Source organism: Tursiops truncatus, chromosome 5 (assembly GCF_011762595.2).
Source record: "Tursiops truncatus isolate mTurTru1 chromosome 5, mTurTru1.mat.Y, whole genome shotgun sequence".
NCBI classification, from domain to species: Eukaryota; Metazoa; Chordata; class Mammalia; order Artiodactyla; family Delphinidae; genus Tursiops; species Tursiops truncatus.
In genome coordinates this window covers 105,453,033-105,474,156 of record NC_047038.1, presented here as the reverse complement: position 1 = coordinate 105,474,156, position 21,124 = coordinate 105,453,033, and the positions used below count along the sequence as shown (strand labels likewise).

At 41.4% G+C, this 21,124-nt stretch overlaps 1 protein-coding gene across 1 annotated transcript in view; it reads right to left on the bottom strand.

Annotated features, from left to right (window-relative positions):
- Positions 1–255: 255 nt before the first annotated feature.
- RNF175 (ring finger protein 175) overlaps positions 256–21,124 on the bottom strand; it is a 64,539-nt gene continuing 43,670 nt past the window's right edge. Inside the window, 6 exon segments of the mRNA XM_073804675.1 lie at positions 256–328; positions 330–370; positions 1,903–1,909; positions 9,733–9,834; positions 13,055–13,185; positions 17,554–17,677. Coding sequence (XP_073660776.1) covers positions 256–328; positions 330–370; positions 1,903–1,909; positions 9,733–9,834; positions 13,055–13,185; positions 17,554–17,677 — 478 coding nt within the window.

Genomic DNA, 21,124 nt, shown 5'->3' with positions numbered 1-21,124 from the left:
CGGGTTCGTGCCCTGGTCCGGGAAGATCCCACATGCCGCGGAGCGGCTGGGCCCGTGAGCCATGGCCACTGAGCATGCGCGTCCGGAGCCTGTTGCTCCGCAACGGGAGAGGCCACAGCAGTGAGAGGCCCACGTATCGCAAAAAATAATAGTAATAATAAAAAATTAGAAAAGAATGTCAATATTAAATGTAGGATTAAGGATTAGAAAATATTTCAACATGCAATACATTGCTTCTGGGGTAGGTGTACCATGCTATTCCAGACCTAGTGAATAATTAATGCCTTGGAAGATTCCTATCACCACGGGTTGCCAGGCCACCAGATAACCAGTCCAGGATTTGTCCATATAAAAAGTGTGTGTGGAGGAGCTTCAAGATGGCGGAAGAGTAAGATGTGGAGATCACCTTCTCCCCACACATACATCAGAAATAGATATACATGTGGAACAACTCTTACAGAACACCTACTGAATGCTGGCAGAAGACCTCAGACCTCCCAAAAGGCAAGAAACTCCCCATGTAGCTGGGTAGGGCAAAAGAAAAAACAGAGACAAAGAATAGGGAGGGACCTGCACCAGTGGGAGGGAGCTGTGAAGGAGGAAAGGTGTCCACACACTAGGAAGCTCCTTCGTGGGTGGAGACTGCGGGTGGTGGAGGGGAAGCTTCAGAGCCACGGAGGACAGCGCAGCAACGGGGGTGCAGAGGGCAAAGTGGAGAGATTCCCGCACAGAGGATTGGTGCCGACCAGCACTCACCAGCCCGAGAGGCTTGTCTGCTCACCCACTGGGACGGGTGGGGGCTGGGAGCTGAGGCTCGGGCTTCGGAGGTCGGATTACTGGGAGAGAACTGGGTTTGGCTGTGTGAACACAGCCTGAAGGGGGCTAGTCCGCCACAGCTAGCCAGGAGGGAGTCCGGGAAAAACTCTGGAGCTGCAGAAGAGGCAAGAGACTTTTTCTTGCCTCTTTGTTTCCTGGTGCGCGAGGAGAGGGGATTAAGAGCACTGCTTAAAGGAGCTCCAGAGGCGGGCGCGAGCCGTGGCTATCAGCGCGGACCCCAGAGACGGGCATGGGACGCTAAGCTACCAAGAAGCCTGTGTAGCTGGTCAGTATCCACACCTCCCGTCCTGGGAGCCTGTGCAGCCCACCACTTCCAGGGTCCCGTGATCCAGGGACAACTTCCCTGGGAGGATGCACGGCGCGCCTCAGGCTGTTGCAACATCATGTTGGGCTCTGCTGCCGCAGGCTAGCCCTGCATTCCGTACCCTCCTCCCACCCCCCCACCCCCCCACCCCCGCCTTAGTGAGCCACAGCCCCTGAATCAGCTGCTCCTTTAACCCCGTCCTGTCTGAGCGAAGAACAGATGTTCTCACACAACCTACACAAAGAGGCGGGTCCAAATCCAAAGCTGAACCCCAGGAGCTGTGCGAACAAAGAAGAGAAAGGGAAATCTCTCTCAGCAGCCTCAGGAGCAGTGGATTAAATCTCCACAATCAATTTGATGTACTCTGCGTCTGTGGAATACCTGAATAGACAACGAATCATCCCAAATTGTGTAGGTGGACTTTGGGAGCAACGATAAATATATTTTTTCCCCTTTATCTCTTTCTGTGAGTGAGTATGTGTATGCTTCTGTGTGTGATTTTGTCTGTATAGCTTTGCTTTTACCATTTGTCCTAGGGTTCTGCCTGTCCGTTTTTTCTTTCTTTTTTTTATTGCTTAAAAATTTTTTTCTTAATAATATTTTTTATTTTAATAACTTTATTTTTTTTATCTTCTTTTTTCTTTTTTTCTCACTTTTATTCTGAGCCATATGGATGACAGGCTCTTGGTGCTCCAGCCAGGCATCAGGGCTGTGCCTCTCAGGTGGCAGAGCCAAGTTCAGGACACTGGTCCACAAGAGACCTCCCAGCTCCATGTAATATCAAACGGCAAAAATCTCCCAGAGATCTCCATCTCAATGCCAAGACCCAGCTCCACTCAATGACCAGCAAGCTCCAGTACTGGACACCCTTTGCCAAACTACTAGAAGATAGGAACACAACCCCATCCATTAGCACATAGGCTGCCTAAAATCATAATAAGGCCACAGACACCACAAAATGCACCACCAGATGTGGACCTGAACACCAGAAAGACAAGATCCAGCCTCATCCACCAGAACACAGGCACTAGTCCCCTCCATCAGGAAGCCTACACAACCCACTGAACCAACCTTAGCCACTGGGGACAGACACCAAAAACAATGGAAAATACGAACCTGCAGCCTGTGAAAAGGAGACCCCAAACACAGTAAGTTCAGCAAAATGAGAAGACAGAGAACGACACAGCAGATGAAGGAGCAAGGCAAAACCCCACCAGACCTAACAAATGAAGAGGAAATAGGCAGTCTACCTGAAAAAGAATTCAGAATAATTATAGTAAAGATGATCCAAAATCTTGGAAATAGAATAGTAAAGATGATCCAAAATCTTGGAAATACAAGAAACATTTAACAACGACCTAGAAGAACCAAAGAGCAAACAAATAGAGATGAACAACACAATAAATGAAATTAAAAATTCTCTAGAAGAGATCAATAGCAAAATAACTGAGGCAGAAGAATGAATAAGTGACCTGGAAGATAAAATAGTGGAAATAACTACTGCAGAGCAGAATAAAGAAAAAAGAATGAAAAGAACTGAGGACAGGCTCAGAGAACTCTGGGACAACATTAAACAAGGGAACATTCGATTTATAGGGGTCCCAGAGGAGAAGAGAAAAACAAAGGGACTGAGAAAACATTTGAAGAGATTATAGTTGAAAACTTCCCTAACATGGGAAAGGAAATAGTTAATCAAGTCCAGGAAGCACAGAGAGTCCCATACAGGATAAATCCAAGGAGAAACACACCAAGATACATATTAATCAAACTATCAAAAATTAAATACAAAGAAGAAATATTAAAAACAGAAAGGGAAACACAACAATAACACATAAGGGAACCCCCATAAGGTTAACAGCTGATTTTTCAGCAGAAACTCTGCAAGCCAGAAGGGAGTGGCAGAGCATACTTAAAGTGATGAAGGAGAAAAACCTACAACCAAGATTACTCTAACCATCAAGGATCTCATTCAGATTTGATGGAAATTAAACGATTTACAGACAAGCAAAAGCTAAGAGAATTCAGCACCACCAAACTAGCTTTACAACAAATGCTAAAGGAACTTCTCTAGGCAGGAAACACAAGAGAAGGAAAAGACCCACAATAACAAACCCAAAACAATTAAGAAAATGGGAATAGGAACATACATATCGATAATTACCTTAAATGTAAATGGCTTAAATGCGCCCACCAAAAGACACAGACTGGCTGAATGGATACAAAAACAAGACCCTTATATATGCTGTCTACAAGAGACCCACTACAGACCTAGGGACACATACAGACTGAAAGTGACGGGATGGAAAAAGATATTCCATGCAAATGGAAAGCAAAAGAAAGCTGGAATAGCAATTCTCATATCAGACAAAATAGACTTTAAACAAAGACTATTAGAAGAGACAAAGAAGGACACTACATAATGATCAAGGGATCGATCCAAGAAGAAGATATAACAATTGTAAATATTTATGCACCCAACATAGGAGCACCTCAATACACAAGGCAAATACTAACAGCCATAAAAGGGGAAATCGACAGTAACACAATCATAGTAGGGGACTTTAACACCCCACTTTCACCAATGGACATATCATCCAAAATGAAAATAAAAAAGGAAACACAAGCTTTAAATGATATATTAAATAAGATGGACTTAATTGATATTTATAGGACATTCCATCCAAAAACAACAGAATACACATTCTTCTCAAGTGCTCATGGAACATTCTCCAGGATAGGTCATATGTTGGGTCACAAGTCAAGCCTTGGTAAATTTAAGAAAATTGAAATTGTATCAAGTATCTTTTCCAACCACAGTGGTATGAGACTAGATATCAATTACAGGAAAAAATCTGTAAGAAATACAAACACATGGAGGCTAAACAACACACTACTCAATAACCAAGAGATCACTGAAGAAATCAAAGAGGAAATCAAAAAATACCTAGAAACAAATGACAATGAAAACAAAACGACCCAAAAGCTATGGGATGCAGCAAAAGCAGTTCTAAGAGGGAAGTGTATAGCTATACAAGCCAACCTAAGAAACACGAAACATCTCAAAAAAACAACCTCACCTTGAACCTAAAGCAATTAGAGAAAGAAGAACAAAAAACCCCCAAAGTTAGCAGAAGGAAAGAAATCATAAAGATCAGATCAGAAATAAATGAAAAAGAAATGAAGGAAACGATAGCAAAGATTGATAAAACTAAAAGCTGGTTCTTTGAGAAGATAAACAAAATTGATAAACAATTAGCCACACTTATCAAGAAAAAAAGGGAGATGAGTCAAATCAATAGAATTAGAAATGAAAAAGGAGAAGTAACAACTGACACTGCAGAAATACAAAGGATCATGAGAGATTACTACAAGCAACTCTATGCCAATAAAATGGATAACCTGGAAGAAATAGACAAATTCTTAGAAATGCACAACCTTCTGAGACTGAACCAGGAAGAAATAGAAAATATGAACAGACCAATCACAAGCACTGAAATTGAAATTAAAAATCTTCCAACAAACAAAAGCCCAGACTAGATGGCTTCACAGGCGAATTCTATCAAACGCTTAGAGAAGAGCTAACACCTATCCTTATCAAACTCTTCCAAAATATAGCAGAGGGAGGAACACTCCCAAACTCATTCTACGAGGCCACTATCACTCTGATACCGAAAGCAGACAAAGATGTCACAAAGAAAGAAAACTACAGGCCAACATCACTGATGAAAATAGTTACAAAAATCCTCAACAAAACACTAGCAAACAGAATCCAACAGCACACTAAAAGGATCATACATTATGATCAAGTGGGGTTTATCTCAGGAATGCAAGCATTCTTCAATATCAATGTGCTACACAATATTAACAAATTTCAGGAGAAAAGCCATATGATCATCTCAATAGATGCAGAGAAAGCTTTTGACAAAATTCAAAACCGATTTATGATTGAAAAACCCTCCAGAAAGTAGGCATAGAGGAAACTTTCCTCAACATAATAAAGGCCACATATGACAAACCCACTACCAATATCGTCCTCAATGGTGAAAAACTGAAACCATTTCCACTAGGATCTGGAGCAAGACAAGTTTGCCCACTCTCACCACTATTATTCAACATAGTTTTGGAAGTTTTAGCCACATCAATCAGAGAAGAAAAAGAAATCCAAATTTGAAAAGGAGAAGTAAAGCTGTCACTGTTTGCAGATGACATGATACTATACATAGAGAATCCTAAAGATGCTACCAGAAAACTACTAGCGCTAAACAATGAATTTGGTAAAGTAGCAGGATACAAAATTAATGCACAGAAATCTCTTGCATTCTTATATACTAATGATAAGAAATCTGAAAGAGAATTTAAGGAAACACTCCCATTTACCACTGCAACAAAAGTATAAAATACCTAGGAATAAACCTACCTAAGGAGACAAAAGACCTGTATGCAGAAAACTATAAGACACTGATGAAAGAAATTAAAGATGATACAAATAGATGGAGAGACATACCATGTTCTTGGATTGGAAGAATCAACATTGTGAAAATGACTATACTACCCAAAGCAATCTACAGATTCAATGCAATCCCTATCAAATTCCCACTGGCATTTTTCACAGAACTAGAACAAAAAATTTCACAATTTGTATGGAAACACAAAAGACCCTGAATAGCCAAAGAAATCTTGAGAACGAAAAACGGAGGTGGAGGAATCAGGCTCTTGGACTTCAGACTATACTACAAAGCTACAGTAATCAAGACAGTATGGTACTGGCACAAAAACCAAAATATAGATCAATGGAACAGGATAGAAGGCCCAGAGATAAACCCACGCACATATGATCATCTTATCTTTCATAAAGGAAGCAAGAATATACAATGGAGAAAAGACAGCGTATTCAATAAGCGATGTTGGAAAACTGGACAGCTACATGTAAAAGAATGAAATTAGAACACTTCCTAACACCATACACAAAAATAAACTCAAAATGGATTAAAGACCGAAATGTTAGGCCAGACACTTTCAAACTCTTAGAGGAAAACATAGGTAGAACACTCTATGACATAAATCACAGCAAGATCCTTTTTGACCCATCTCCTGGAGAAATGAAAACAAAAATAAATAAATGGAACCTAATGCAACTTAAAAGCTTCGGCGCAGCAAAGGAAACCATAAACAAGACAAAAAAAAAAAAAAAAACCCTCAGAATGGGAGAAAATATTTGCAAATGAAGCAACTGATGAAGGATTAATCTCCAAAATTTACAAGCAGCTCATGCAGCTCAATATCAAAAAAACAAACAACCCAATCCAAAAATGGACAGAAGACCTAAATAGACATTTCTCCAAAGAAGATGTACAGATTGCCAACAAACACATGAAAGAATGCTCAAGATCACTAATTATTCGAGAAATACAAATCAAAACTTCAATGAGGTATCACCGCACACCAGTCAGAATGGCCATCATCAAAAAATCTACAAACAAGAAATGCTGGAGAGGTTGTGGAGAAAAGGGAACCCTCTTGCACTGTTGGTGGGAATGTAAATTGATACAGCCACTATGGAGAACAGTATGGAGGTTCCTTAGAAAACTAAAAATAGAACTACTGCACGACCCAGCAATCCCACTACTGGGCATATACCCTGAGAAAACCATAATTCAAAAAGAGTCATGTACCACAATGTTCATTGCAGCTCTATTTACAATAGCCAAGATATTGAAGCAACCTAAGTGTCCATCAAGAGGTGAATGGATAAAGAAGATGTGGTACATATATACAATGGAATGTTACTCCTCCATAAAAGGAAAGGAAATTGAGTTATTTGTAGTGAGGTGGATGGACCTAGAGTCTGTCATACAGAGTGAAGTAAGTTAGAAAGAGGAAAACAAGTACTGTATGCTAACATATATATATGGAATCTAAAAAACAAACCAAAAAATGGTCATGAAGAACGTAGGGGCAAGATGGGAATAAAGATGCAGACCTACTAGAGAATGGACTTGAGGATATGGGGAGGGGGAAGGGTAAGCTGGGACAAAGTGAGAGAGTGGCATGCACATATATACCCTACCAAACGTAAAATAGATAGCTGGTGGGAAGCAGCCGCATAGCACAGGGAGATCAGCTCGGTGCTTTGTAACCACCTAGAGGGGTGGGATAGGGAAGGTGGGAGGGAGGGAGATGCAAGAGGGAAGAGATATAGGGATATATGTATATGTATAACTGATTCACTTTGTTATAAAGCAGAAAGTAACACACCATTGTAAAGCAGTTATACTCCAATAAAGATGTTAAAAAAAAAAAAAAGTGTGTGCGCTCCGAGATGAATCTCAGTTAAGTAGGTTGCTCTACCTACAGCCATGTAGCAGAAATAGTCATTGTTATTTACACTACACCCAATTTCCAAAAATAAATCGAATCCATCCACGTTAAATTCCCCAAATATCATAATCCCAAACAAGAATAAAAGGCAAGGGTCACTTACTAAAAAAAAGAGGAAAGGGGGGAATGGTTACAGTGGAAAACGAAGAATAATGGGAACTACCGTAGTGAGCAAAAACAGCTCTGGGCTCTCCTGCCTTCAGCTCATCAGAGAGAACTCATTGCATATCTCAAAGAAAAACATTAGTTCATAGATAATACGTATGTTATCCTGGTATCTTTGATAAATTGTACTAAGGGAACTTAATTAATACCTTCTATCTCTGTTAGCAATGTTCCACACAGAAAGGCAGATTTGTCACATGTAGCTTTTATCTTACACTGAGTCTCAATAAAGAGTACATGTATTTCTTTAGCTGCCTTAGAAGAATGACAATTGTTGTTAGGATGTTACATTCAGAAATAAAGTTCTGTATCTCATAGGGAAAAATAAAAGAGTACATGTAGTATTCAAAAGTTTCTTCTCTCAAGACCATTTCTTCCTCTCAGAGAAACCAATTGTCCTTTGTTATTTAAATGATTGTTAAGGTGACATTTATGATCATATCGCCAATTTTATAACAAAGATTTATGTACTGCAGTTTCGTAAGTAAGTTATTAGCCAAAAGCTGTTCTGGACTCGTGTTAGCATGAGTGGAGGAGAGGAAGGCACATGACAGGCCTTCAGCCTTGCCTGTGCGTGCCTCGCACGGACTCTGCGAGGAAGGCCAGGTCTGGGAAGGGAGCTGGTGGCCGCAGGGGATGCTCTCTGTTGTTGGCGTGTGGCTCCGAGATCCAGGGGCCCACGCACGCTGCCTCCTCCACTGCCCTGCTTGCAAGTCCTTCCTTGGTTTGCAGTCCCCAGAGATGGGGGCGTTGCTGCCAGCGCTGCCGGTTCAAACTAAACACTTAGGGTTTGAAGAGTCGGCGGGGCAGGGAGCAGGGTGGGGGTCTCCTTTAGCACTGTGAATGCAGGTGACTGGAACTCCGAAGGAACAGTAAGGCTGTCACTTAGGAGAAGAGCGAGTACTTGGCAGGCAGAAACCATCCCTTCAGTGCTCTTCTGCTTAAGGGGGGATATGTTTTAGTTCCATTTATGCCCCTGGAACATATACACTATGGTCTTGGGCCAGTGAGGGGTTGAGGGCTAAGTCTTTGTAGTCAGCTCTGGGTGGGGACATTCCCTTCCTGTGACCTTAAGGAGATTTGGGTTTATTCAGTTGGGGATCCCTGCTGTCTATAAAAATCCTTTTGCTGCCATTTGTCGAGCAAATCTGTAGTAGGTCTTCACTCCTTTCAATATTATTATTACTTAGGTTAGCCTAAGAAAAGATGAGCTGTAGCAAGGAATTAAAAAAGCCAAAATTCAGGGGGAAAAACCCCTACTCATGTCTGGAAATAAGACAATTTGGTACACCTTCAAAATACTTTTCTATTCTAGCTCACATTTGGGGCCTTTACAATTTCAATTCTTTTTTTTTTTTTTTTTTTTTTTTTTTTTTTGCGGTATGCGTGCCTCTCACTGTTGTGGCCTCTCCCGTTGCGGAGCACAGGCTCCGGACGCGCAGGCTCAGCGGCCATGGCTCACCGGCCCAGCCGCTCCGCGGCACGTGGGACCCTCCTGGACAGGGGCACGAACCCGTGTCCCCTGCATCGGCAGGCAGACTCTCAACCACTGCGCCACCAGGGAAGCCCTCAATTCTAATCTATTTGTCTCCCCACCCACTCGTCCCATCCACCTGTTACCTATCATCTCTCTATCTGTTTGCCTATCTATATCTATATCTATCTACCTATCTATCTACATTCTATCTATCTATCTATCTGTCTGTCTGTCTGTCTGTCTGTCTATCTACCTACCTACCTACCTATCTTATCCTTCCATATATTCACCTATCTTTTGCAATGTCCCATCACATTTCCACTAAAGCCCTAATAGTGGAATATGTGGAATATAAAGAGTACAATGTATCTTTTTTGGCATTTAACTTCCTAACTAGAATGGTAATGTAGGCACAGGGGAGAAAAGAAACCAGAAAATTGTTGTGAAAAAGGTGGTTAGGGAGAACAGAACGTTTTCTGCTGTACCTATAATGAAGATAAGGAACGTTTAAAGAATACATCACCAGAAAAAAATTTGAGATAATATTTCATAACTTTATAAAAAAGGATACAGGTTATTGATCATCCTCTTCAAATCGACCTTCTCTTTGCAGTAAGGGCACGTCTGCTTTTTACCAACAATACATCAACCTCGGATGCAGAATTCATGAAAGCTTAGGCATCTTTTTAGGGAAGCTTCTGGATATTAAAGGGCAAGGTCTGCTTCATGATGATGTAATAGAAGTGACTCCACCTGTAGGGCGGAGTGGTGGAGGTGGGAATTGCTCTCGGTTATGACTCAGTTGTGTCTATCACTCTCTTAGGGAGATTCTGCAGGACAAGGGAACCACCAAGTCCCAGAGGAGCCTGGAGTCAGAGCTGCAATAGCTTATGACCCTGAGGAATTTACTGATCTTCTCGGCCTTATGTCGATTCTTGTGATTAAATTACAAAAAGAATGTGGACATGCTTTTTTACAGGAATGTCTTATGTAAACATATCATTGTATTTCTCTGTCTCGCTTATGCATTTTTCTGTGTTTACCGTAGCATCTCTCCATTCAGCTCTTTGTGCACCTACTCACTACCTACTATGTATGTAACCAGACTTGTCTTAGGCGCTAGACAAATTTAAATTATTTGTGGTCAAGAATATGTACAAATATTTCTGTTAGCTTCATAAGTTTTTTCTCAACTTTTATTACTGATAAGGGGCCAGTTATTTTTAATAGAATATAAACCTATAATGAACATCTAAAACTCTAGGCATTTACAGATTCAGTTGTATACAACCCCTTGTCCAGAAAGTTTGACCCTTTGACCCCAAAGTTGCCAGTGAACTGTATGTTTTTCTGCAGCACCAGGGACGGAGTCTTAACAGAGCACAGGTCACTCTGTGTCATGACTTTCTGTGTATTTACATGTCTCTCCTGGGCAATATGTTACCTGTGGGACCATGACTCATTCATCTCTGTGCTCAGCACATTAAGCAGTGCCTAAGTGCCTATTTATTGAACAAGTATTTGAATGAATCATTCAAAACCGATTACTTTTGCAAATGTATTTCCCCCAGGTTCCACAGCTTATAGATTTGGGTAAATGATTAACTACAATGAGATCCATCATGTTGATTTATTTCTACAGTTGTTGATCCCAGTGTGGCCTTCTGGATCAAGATCACACGATGTTCTGTCTGGCCTGCTACACACCTGTGTGAACAAAAATGATGTTCCCTCTCTAACAGACGGAGGATATGAAGGCGGAGGCAAGTCAAGGCCATGTAGATGATTCCTCAATATTAGATCTGTGTGCAACTAAGGGTTCCCACTCTTTTACGTTCTTGGCATTGGGGTCACTTTTGCAACACGCTTGGGTTAACATACAGTGTATTATAACAAAGATTCTGAGTCAAAACCCATACAGCTCTTCATTCAAAAGGGCTGGAGTACAGCCCCATCTTCCACATAGATATGGAGTTCAGGGGTCATCGAACGATCATCGAAATGTCCATCTCCTCTTTAATATTCTCTCATCTTCAAAATCTCATCTGCAAAGCTTCCACACTGGCAGAATTGCCGCAGAGCAAGACTCAGATTCCTGCCCCCTTGTTAATATGATTCCGGTTTGCCCACTCCTTGTTAATATGACTCATGCTAAAATGGGCCTTTAATAATACTCCCTGCAAAGCAAATTTAAAGGTGACTACATTTTCGATTACATACACACACGTGTACAACAATCCCTAAGGGCTTTTAAAGGTGAAGAGAGAGAAAATACTTCCACTTGCAAATGGCAGAAGGGGCTCTGTTCCAACATTTGAAAAGTAATTCGTATTTAAAACTAGGACCAGACTTGGAAAATTTCTACTAAGAATGATAGTTTTTTGGGAAAGGTATCACACTGAGAAACCACATAGACTTCCACATGGGGTATCTTTGTGTTTCTCACCTTAAAATGTTAAAACTTAAATGTTGGAATAATACATTTCAGATGCATTTGGTCCAGTTTAGTTTTGCGGTACGCGGGCCTCTCACTGTTGTGGCCTCTCCCATTGCAGAGCACAGGCTCCGGACGCGCAGGCTCAGCGGCCATGGCTCACGGGCCCAGCCGCTCCACGGCATGTGGGATCCTCCCGGACCTGGGCACGAACCCGTGTTCCCTGCATCGGCAGGCGGACTCTCAACCACTGTGCCACCAGGGAAGCCCTGGTCCAGTTTTTGACTCTCAGGATTGAATAAATGGAATCTGTCCAGGTTAAACAGAATCAAATCATGAGTGCTGCACATCTAGGGCATTACTGATTGAGTTAGGTGGGCTTCAGAGGCAAAAGACAGATGGTTTAACCACCTCATAATGCCAGAGCTTTGAACCGACTGAGTGCATAGCAATATTATAAAATTGATATTGTACTATAAAATAAAGATAAATGATGCCTTCTCTTCCCTCTCTTAAGAAAAGAATTAAAATACTGATTGTTGGCCAATGCAAACACAACTCTGGTATCCAGAGTTACTTGCTCAGGCAGGACAGGCTGCTGGGTTCTTGACCTCAGTATCTTTCAGCACAGTGGAGATCTTCCTCACGGTTACTGGAGTCCCAGAGGATGCTGGTTTCCAGGCACAGGCTGGTCTGGTCCCTAATACCTAAAGATCCCTCAGCCAGTAGATAGCAATTTGGGGTACAGCCCATAGGCAGAGGAACCAAATAGTCCAAGAATTGGGTACTCACGTTTTGGTCCCTCCTTGTGTAACTTAAGGTGTCCTGCTACCTGTGACCTTATCCTCTTTTCAAGACCAAAGCTGATACTTGGCTTCCCCCATCACCACTGTTGACACAAGCAGGTTCCTAAGGATTATTTCCAGGCAAAGAACACCGCTTTGTCGTTCTTGTTCCTGTGAGACTCAGACACGGGCTCCACCTGGAGAGTCCTGAGTTCCTCCCTGCACCTGAAACTTCACTCTGTTTTTCACTCCCCAACCCTTTCTCTCTCTTGTCTTTCTTGGCTACCTGTTTGCTTATAGCTTCACCAGCTTTCCCAGCCAGCCTCTGCACAGATGCTGCAGCCCTTCTGTCTGTGTGGCATGAAGATTCCTTTTTGAAAAAGAAATTACTGGAGGAGGAGGTTCACCTCTGCTAATTAAGAGCAGTTCATTATTCAGCAGGGATTGCCAGAAAGTCTCAAAAAGAAGATGGATGGGAGGATAAAGGCTTGGGGTTTGGGGATGAGCGTTAAGCAAGGCAGAGGGTGGGGGTAAGGGGAGAAAAGGAAGGAGGAGGGAAGTGATGAGACAGTCTTCCCTGACTGGCTATCTCCCATGCCTGACACAGATTATCTGAAAACTGCCTCCTGGCACTGGCTTGATAAAGACCAAAGGGTCTCCCATGGAAAGGATACACATGCTTGCACGAAAGCTGGTAGGTGTTCTCAGTGAGTCCTTCTTCATTGAGCACCACGGTGATCTGCCCACAGGCGGCACCGATGTCGTCTGACGAGCTCCTGGTGGGCATCCCACTGACTCTGTAGAACTGTTGGGGGAAAGGCACAGAGCAACACCATTCTCGGAACACAGGGAAGCCACTGCCAGGCTTGGGAACATAGTCTTTACTGTTTCTCTGGTGGTTTAGAACTTGAAACACTTTTTCCCATAGGGACAATGCTACTGTGGGGTTTTTCTAGGCAAAACCCCACTGCACCCCAAATGGACCCAAAGCACATCGCTAATTGTAACTACCTAACCTCCCCACCAAGGAATCCTTTGAGAGGAACAGTTTTTATCCAGAGCTGTGAGTGCAGACTCACACGGGAAGCTTTTTAAGTTCACCCAGAGCCTGACCCTTCCCTTTATTTTCCTGGAGACTCTGATTCATAGATCTGGAGTAAACCAGGCATCTATTTATCTTTTAATTAATTTTAATATAATTAAAATTTTAATATAATCCCAAGTGATTATACGGAGCACACAGACTAATTGCCCATTAGAAGGCAATGCATCTGGAACCCTAATTTAAGACACCGCGTCTCCCCAGGGCTGCGGATGAGGAGTGATTCTCAACATTAGCAGCACATTAGAATGTCTCAGAAGCTCCTTTAAAAATAAAATATGTATTTTATAATAGCTTTAAACTTAAAGATACGAAGATAGTACAGAGTTCCCATACCAAGTTTCCCCTATCAGTGACATCTTACATCAGTATGGTACATTTGTCACAATTAATGAGCCAACATTGATACCTTATTATGAAATAAAGTGTATACTTTATTCAGATTACTTGGTTTTCCCTTAATGTCCTTATTTTGTTTCAAAACCCCACCTAGGATACCATTAATTATCGTGTCTCCTTGGGCTCCTCTCGGCTTTGGCAGTTTCTCAGACTTTGGTTTCCTTCTGACTTTGAGAGTTTTGGAGGCAGGTATTTTGTAGAATGTCCTTCACTTGGAATTTAGCTGATGTTTCTTCTCTTGGTTCCGCTGGGGTTATGGTTTTAGGGAGGAAGATAACAGAGGTGAAGTGCCATTCCTACCACACCGTAGCAAGGGTACATGCCGTCAACATGACGTCCCTGTTGATGTTGACCTAGATCACCTAGCTTGAGGTAGTGGTTGTCAAATTTCTCCACTATAAAGCTACTCGTTCTTTTACTTCTTTTTCTACTGTACTCTTTGGAAGGAAGTCGTCATCACCATGAGCAGCCCACACTTAAGGAGTGGGAAGTTATAAGTTATGCTCCACCTCTGTATTAGTCAGCGTTCTCCAGAGAAATGGAACTGATAGGATATGCATGAGTGTGTGTGTGTGTGGAGAGAGAGAGAAAGAGAGAGAGAGAGAGAGGGAGGGAGGGAGGGAGAGGGAGAGAGAGACTCATTTTAAAGACTCGGGGCTGGGAAGTCTGAAACCTGGAGGGCAGGCTAGCAGGCTGTAAACTCTGCAAAGAGTTATTTCAGACTTAAGGCAGTACTCCTTCTTCTCAGGGAAACTTCAGTTTTTGCCCTTAAGGCCTTCGACTGATTAGCTAAGACCCATCCATATTTTCAAGGGTATTTTCTTTCCCTTAAAGTTAATCATATCTACAAAATACATTCAAAGCAACACGTAGACTGGTGTTTGATCAAACAACTGGACGCCAGAGCCTAGTCAAGTTGACACATAACATTTAACCACACAAGCTTCTTAAGGGTGGAGTATCTACATAAATTATGTGGAATTCTTCTGCTTAGGAGATTTGTCTATTCTCCTCTATTTATTTATTTATTTAATTTATTTATCTATCCAATCATTTATTTATGTCACTATGGACTCATGGATATTTATTCTATACTTTGAGTTATAACCCAATACTATTACTATTACTACTACCTACCATTGTGTTGCTCAAATTGTTTCAGCTTTGGCCATTGGGCTCTCTTTCAGTTGGCTTCTGTGTCTCTTTGACATATCCCCATCATTGTGGGTTTTTTCTTGTGTGGGGCTTTTTTTGAGCACTTCCTTACTTTCTGACACTACAAGATACTCCAGGCTCATATTGTATATTCCCTGCCAAGATCAGAGTCAGTCATTTTTCCAAGAAGCACTGCTTCCCCTTATTATAGAATGGTATTAGAAACCAAGATCTGGGTACTCGGTGTGCTCAATGCTACTGAGGTGTCATTGCTTCTAGGGCTTCGTAGCTGACAGAGCAAGGAAATATGTCTGTATATACTAACCCATGTGTATACACATATCTATAAATATTTCTATATGTATCATCTACATTAAGATACATTAAGCTAAACATGAGTTCAGATTGATGTCTTTGACTCATCCATTACTACATAGATAATTCTAGCCTTTTCTCCTTGCTTGTGTGTAAGCTTCTGAGAGTAAGAAATGTAGCTCCCACAATCGGTCTTCCATTTACTTGGTAGTCCAATTCCAGAATACATGTATAGTGGTATCAAAATAGTTAACCCATAGCCCTGAGGGAAACTACTTTATGAACTAGCATACAGTGCTTATGTATAGTTCCTTTTGCTTTTAATCTTAGATCTCCACTCATTTCAAAGTGACTTAGGTCAGCACTTCCCCCCACCCCCTTCAGTGAGGTTATTTCATACATTTGTAATACAGTTGAACTCTTTTGTCACAGTCTACATTCTATCCTGGCATTCCCTGACATCCTAAATGATTTCTTAAGATTTGCATGCATTAAGGTTTACCCTTTCCACTATAAAATACTGTTGATTTTGACAAATGCATAGTGTCATGTATTCACCATTAGAGTATCACACAGAATAACTTCACCACCCTAACAAATAACCTGTGCTTCACACATTCAACCCTGCTCCCTCCCTAACCCCCTGGCAACCACAGATCTCTTTAGCGTCTCCATAGCTGTACCTTTTTCAAATTGTCATAGAAGTGGAGTCGTGTAGTATGTAGCCTTTTCAGGCTGGCTTCTTTCACTTAGCAATATATATTTACAATTCATCCAAGTTTGGCATGGCTTAATAGCTCATTCCTTTTCCTAGGGAGCTTTTAAAACAAAGCAGATGCACTGGCTCCACTCCCAGAGTCTGACAATTAGTGTGGGGCTTGGGCGCTGGGGTGAGAATGGAGAGTGCTCATCCTTTGCTTCCTCTTTACCTCTGGCACAAGTGTGCACGCACGCACGCACACACACACACACACACACACACCCCATCAGTTTAAGTCACAGATGGCTGTGCCAATGGCTCGAGGCAGGGGTTTTTATGTCTCTGGTGGTTGGAAAGAGGATGACAGGAGATGACAAGATGTTGAAGACTGGTGGGGTGGGGTCAGGTGAGAAATCTCCAGGATGTTGGTGCTTAAAGACTTGGTTGTCTTGCCAGGTTAAGTCTCTTCTTCCTGGTTCACTGGTGAACAGAGGACATACAACTCTTTTCTTCCTCTCCTGTCCCTAAACAAGCACAAGAGGTTTGGGAATTTTTTAGAGGGGGGATGGCTCTGGTTTTTGTTGGAGGAAGTAGGAGCAAAAATGCTCCCTCCTGTGTTCACCTTAAACCTTATAAGAAAGGCAGTTGTCTCAGAGATTACACACGGCAGGGCAATTCCAGAATTTCACTATAGAAATTGGATTCCAGGCTCTAGGAAAAGAGTAAGATGGAGCCTACAGAGATGGGGGGTGAAGTCAAGGTCTTGTTTACTCAGTCCTGTCCCATAAAGAGAGGGAGAACAACAGTCCAGAAGTTCACTCTTCTCTTGCCACTCACACTGGTTTTTCCATTTTACATCTGGCTGTGTACCAAAAGACTGGTAGAGGGCAGAGATGTGGAATTTCTGAAACCACTGGGTCTTCCCTGGAGCCCTTGGTATGCAAGTTTTTAAGAGATGTGCATGTGTTAGACACAGATGGATACTCCTAATATCTGAATCTGGAATCCATCTAACCAGAAAGTATGTCCATTCTGAGTTTTAATTTTAAGAGAGTTAAAAAAAAAACTACTAGGGATTTTTTTTAATTCCAGGGAAGAATATTACAGTTAGAATACATTTAGCACACTTTTTTTGTCTTCTACTTCTTCAAATGCTGTATAATGGTAACTGCTGTATAATGATAATGATAACATCATATCTTTATGATGAGGCATTGGTTGATTCTAAAGTGTTTTATGTGCATAAAATATGACTTTTATTTGCATTAGCAGAGATCAAGTGTTTTTGTTATTGCTGATTTTTTACTAATCCTTTATATGTTGGCAATTGGAGTATGCTAGACATGGTTACTTTCAGATAATCTGATGCCAGGAGAATCCAGGGAGCAGTTGGGCTGACAGAACCAAAAAAGACTTATCTATTTTTGAAAATGGATGCAAATGTGTAAGATGAGACCATTTTTCCATGTACCATAAATGATTTCAAAGAATGAAAGCAGCGCTTCCCCTATAGTAGAAGCCATGTAAACTGAGCAGATCTCTGCAAAGTCTATCCTCATTACCCCATAGTAGAGGCCATAGAACGAGGGCATGATGCCAAAATCCATGGAATCTCTAGCCTTGATTCTATTGAGAACAACAGTGAAGGGATGTAAGGATGTGGCATTTGTGGGGATGGGTGAGGGCTGCAGCTTGGAAAGTATTGGGTTGGCCAAAAAGTTCATTTGGATTGGTCAAAAACCCCAAATGAACTTTTTGGCTAACCCAGTATTTCCTGCCATGGTATCTAACAGAGCCTTGGTGGTATTTCCCCCCACTTATTTGTTTAATTTTTTTTTAATGAAAGAATTTAAAATTCTCTCAATTCCATTCAAATTTTACTACTCAGGGCTAAGTGGACAAAGTCATTATTGAAAATGTTTAAAGGCTTCTTAGGACTGCAGTGCTGAGACAAGCCAACTCTAACCAGCAGTTCTCAAGCTTGGCTGCGTGTAGAAAAACCTGGGCAGCTTGTAAAAACCTCCATCCCCAGGCTGCACCCTGGGCCAATTACATCAGGCTTTCTGGGGGTGGGGCCTGGGCAGCAATATTTTTGGAGGCTCTCCAGACACCAGGTGATTGCAGTGGTCCACTAACATTAGGAACCTCTTTAATAGTCCAATGATTCTCAGCCCTAATTGTAGATTGGAATCACCTGGGGGAGATTTAAACATATACTGATACACGAGCCCACTTTCAGGGGCTCTAATTTAAGTGGCCTGGGGTGAGGTTGGGGCAGCAGCTAGGGTTGAGAATCCCTGCTATCAAACTTAGATTTTACAGAATGCTTTCAAATACTTTATCTTTCCTAAAAATATTTGAGATAGATATTATTATCCCCAATTTACCTTTGAAAAAACGGAGACTTAGAAAAAGTGATTTGCTTAACATGACAATTGGTACAAAATGAAACCAGGAATCAAGCGCAAATTTTGATGCCCTTTGCTGCTATGCCGTGGTTGCCATGTGTTAATAAAAAAAATCTTTTTGCAAGTTGGATCGTATTTCAAATGCACTAGGATTCTCTGTGACAACCCCTATTTCTTTTTTAAAGGTAAATGTTTCTTTAAAAAGTAAATGATTATATCACCTCACACCAGTTAGAATGGGCATCATCAGAAAATCTACAAACAACAAATGCTGGAGAGGGTGTGGAGAAAAGGGAACCCTCATGCACTGTTGGTGGGAATGTAAATTGATACAGCCACTATGGAGAACAGTTTGGAGGTTCCTTAAAAAACTGAAAATAGGACTACCATATGACCCAGCAATCCCACTACTGGGCATATACCCAGAGAAAACCATAATTTAAAAAGACACATGCACCCAAATGTTCATTGCAACACTCTTTACAATAGCCAGGTCATGGAAGCAACCTAAATGCCCATTGACAGAAGAATGGATAAAGAAGATATGTTACATATATACAATGGAATATTACTCAGCCATAAGTAATATTCCATTGGGTCATTTGTAGAGATGTGGATGGACCTAGAGACTGTCATACAGAGTGAAGTAAGTCAGAAAGAGAAAAACAAATATTGTACATTAATGCACATATGTGGAATCTAGAAAAATGGTTCAGATGAACAGTTTTGCAAGGCAGAAATAGAGACACAGATGTAGAGAACAAACGTATGGACACCAAGGGGGGAAAGCGGGGGCGGGGGGGATTGGTGGTGGTGGGATGAATTGGGAGATTGGAATTGACCTATATATACTAATACATATAAAATAGATAACTAATAAGAACCTGCTGTATTAAAAAAAATTCAAAAAGAAAGTAAATGATTAGCTTCTAATGTAATGTCTGGATCTTAAATCATTGCACTTTTGATGTGCTATCTCTGTAAACAGTCTCAAATACTAGCAATGGATGTAGGTGAGTCTGACTGAGTTGGGAAGGAAGTGGAGAGAGGAGAGGCGTTGGGAAATCTGTCTCTGGAACCTTCTTCTGGCAGTTTTTGTACTCTTAATTTGAGGAGGAAATGGTAAAGGCAGAGAGCTGTGTAGACCTAGAGGGCAGCCATCTTTTGGTAATGCGAACCGGGAATTCCAACACAGCGGGTGGTTTCATCCTTTCAATATTTGAGAATTGGGGCAGTGAGAAAGAATGAAGATGACTTTCCCTCCATACCCAGGGGAGCACGTATTTATAATCTAATTGATAAAAAGTGTAGCAATGAACTCGTGGTTCCACAGAAAAGAATCTTAATACCATAATGCTCAAGAAAAATTAGTAGTGAAAAAAATCGTTCCTTCCCATCTGAAGGGTTAGATTCTTTGAATGCCTCACTATAGGAGAATTCCTGGTTAAGGATCTTAAAATTATATGGATAATAATCTTGGGGCAACTCTATTCCCAAGTAACTTCATAAAAGTCCTTATGAATACTTTTACATTCATTAAAGTAATACAGACAGTATGCTGAAAAAATAAATCCGTGTCTTTCTATAACTTAAACTAATAATAATAGATCTGTACAGTTATTTTCTATCCCTTTCCTGCTAGAGAATGGTAGGAATTCCCGCTCTGAAAGTTTCATGAAATACTTATAAAATCAGATTGCTATGTTGCCATAGGAAGAGCCCTTCTTCCCAGGGCTGGCTCTCCATCTGATTGTCTTCCTTATTTTATTTATTTATTATTATTATTTTTTTAAAGTAGTTTTTAAAATTTATTTTATTTTTGGCTGTGTTGGGTCTTCATTGCTGCACGCGGGCTTTCTCTAGTTGCAGCGAGCTGGGGCTACTCTTCGTTGCGGCGCACGGGCTTCTCATTGCGGTGGCTTCTCTTGTTGCAGAACATAGGCTTTAGGTGTGCAGGCTTCAGTAGTTGTGGCATGTAGGCTCAGTAGTTGTGGCTCGCGGGCTCTAGAGCACAGGCTCAGTAGTTGTGGTGCACGGGCTTAGTTGCTCCACGGCATGTGGGATCTTCCTGGACCAGGGCTCGAACCCTTGTCACCTACATTGGCAGGTGGATTCTTAACCACTGCGCCACCAGGGAAGCCCTGTCTTCCTTATTTTATGAGTTAAGAGTTGCTGGCCTCTACCTCTGAATTTCTGTTAAGGTCCTAGAGATTTAGAGTAACTTTGATGTGACAGATCTTCCAGGAAATTTTTCATTTGACATGTTTTCCATGGCTGTGCAGTATGTCTTACATTCCCTTTCTAGGACATAGGTTGATTACACAGCCTCAGCTCTGCCTGTGAGACCCTCACCCATAGCACATCTCAGCAACCATCTTCGCAATGGGAGCATGGTTCTGAGTCATAGATATTATTATCCCAATTTCCTTTATTTCTCCTTAGACTTTCTTGTTTTTTTATCTCTTCACCTCTCTTTCAGTGAAAGTTTCAGTACTCAGTTTCCTCTTTTCCTAACTGCTCCCAGCAAAAGGGATTTCATGGATACCAGAAACAAAATTCTAGAGCAGTGCTGTCCAGTGGAAATATAGATTGGACAAAATTAAAAGTTTTCTTGTAGCCACACTAAAAAGGTAAAAAGAAACACATGAAATAATTTCACCAATAC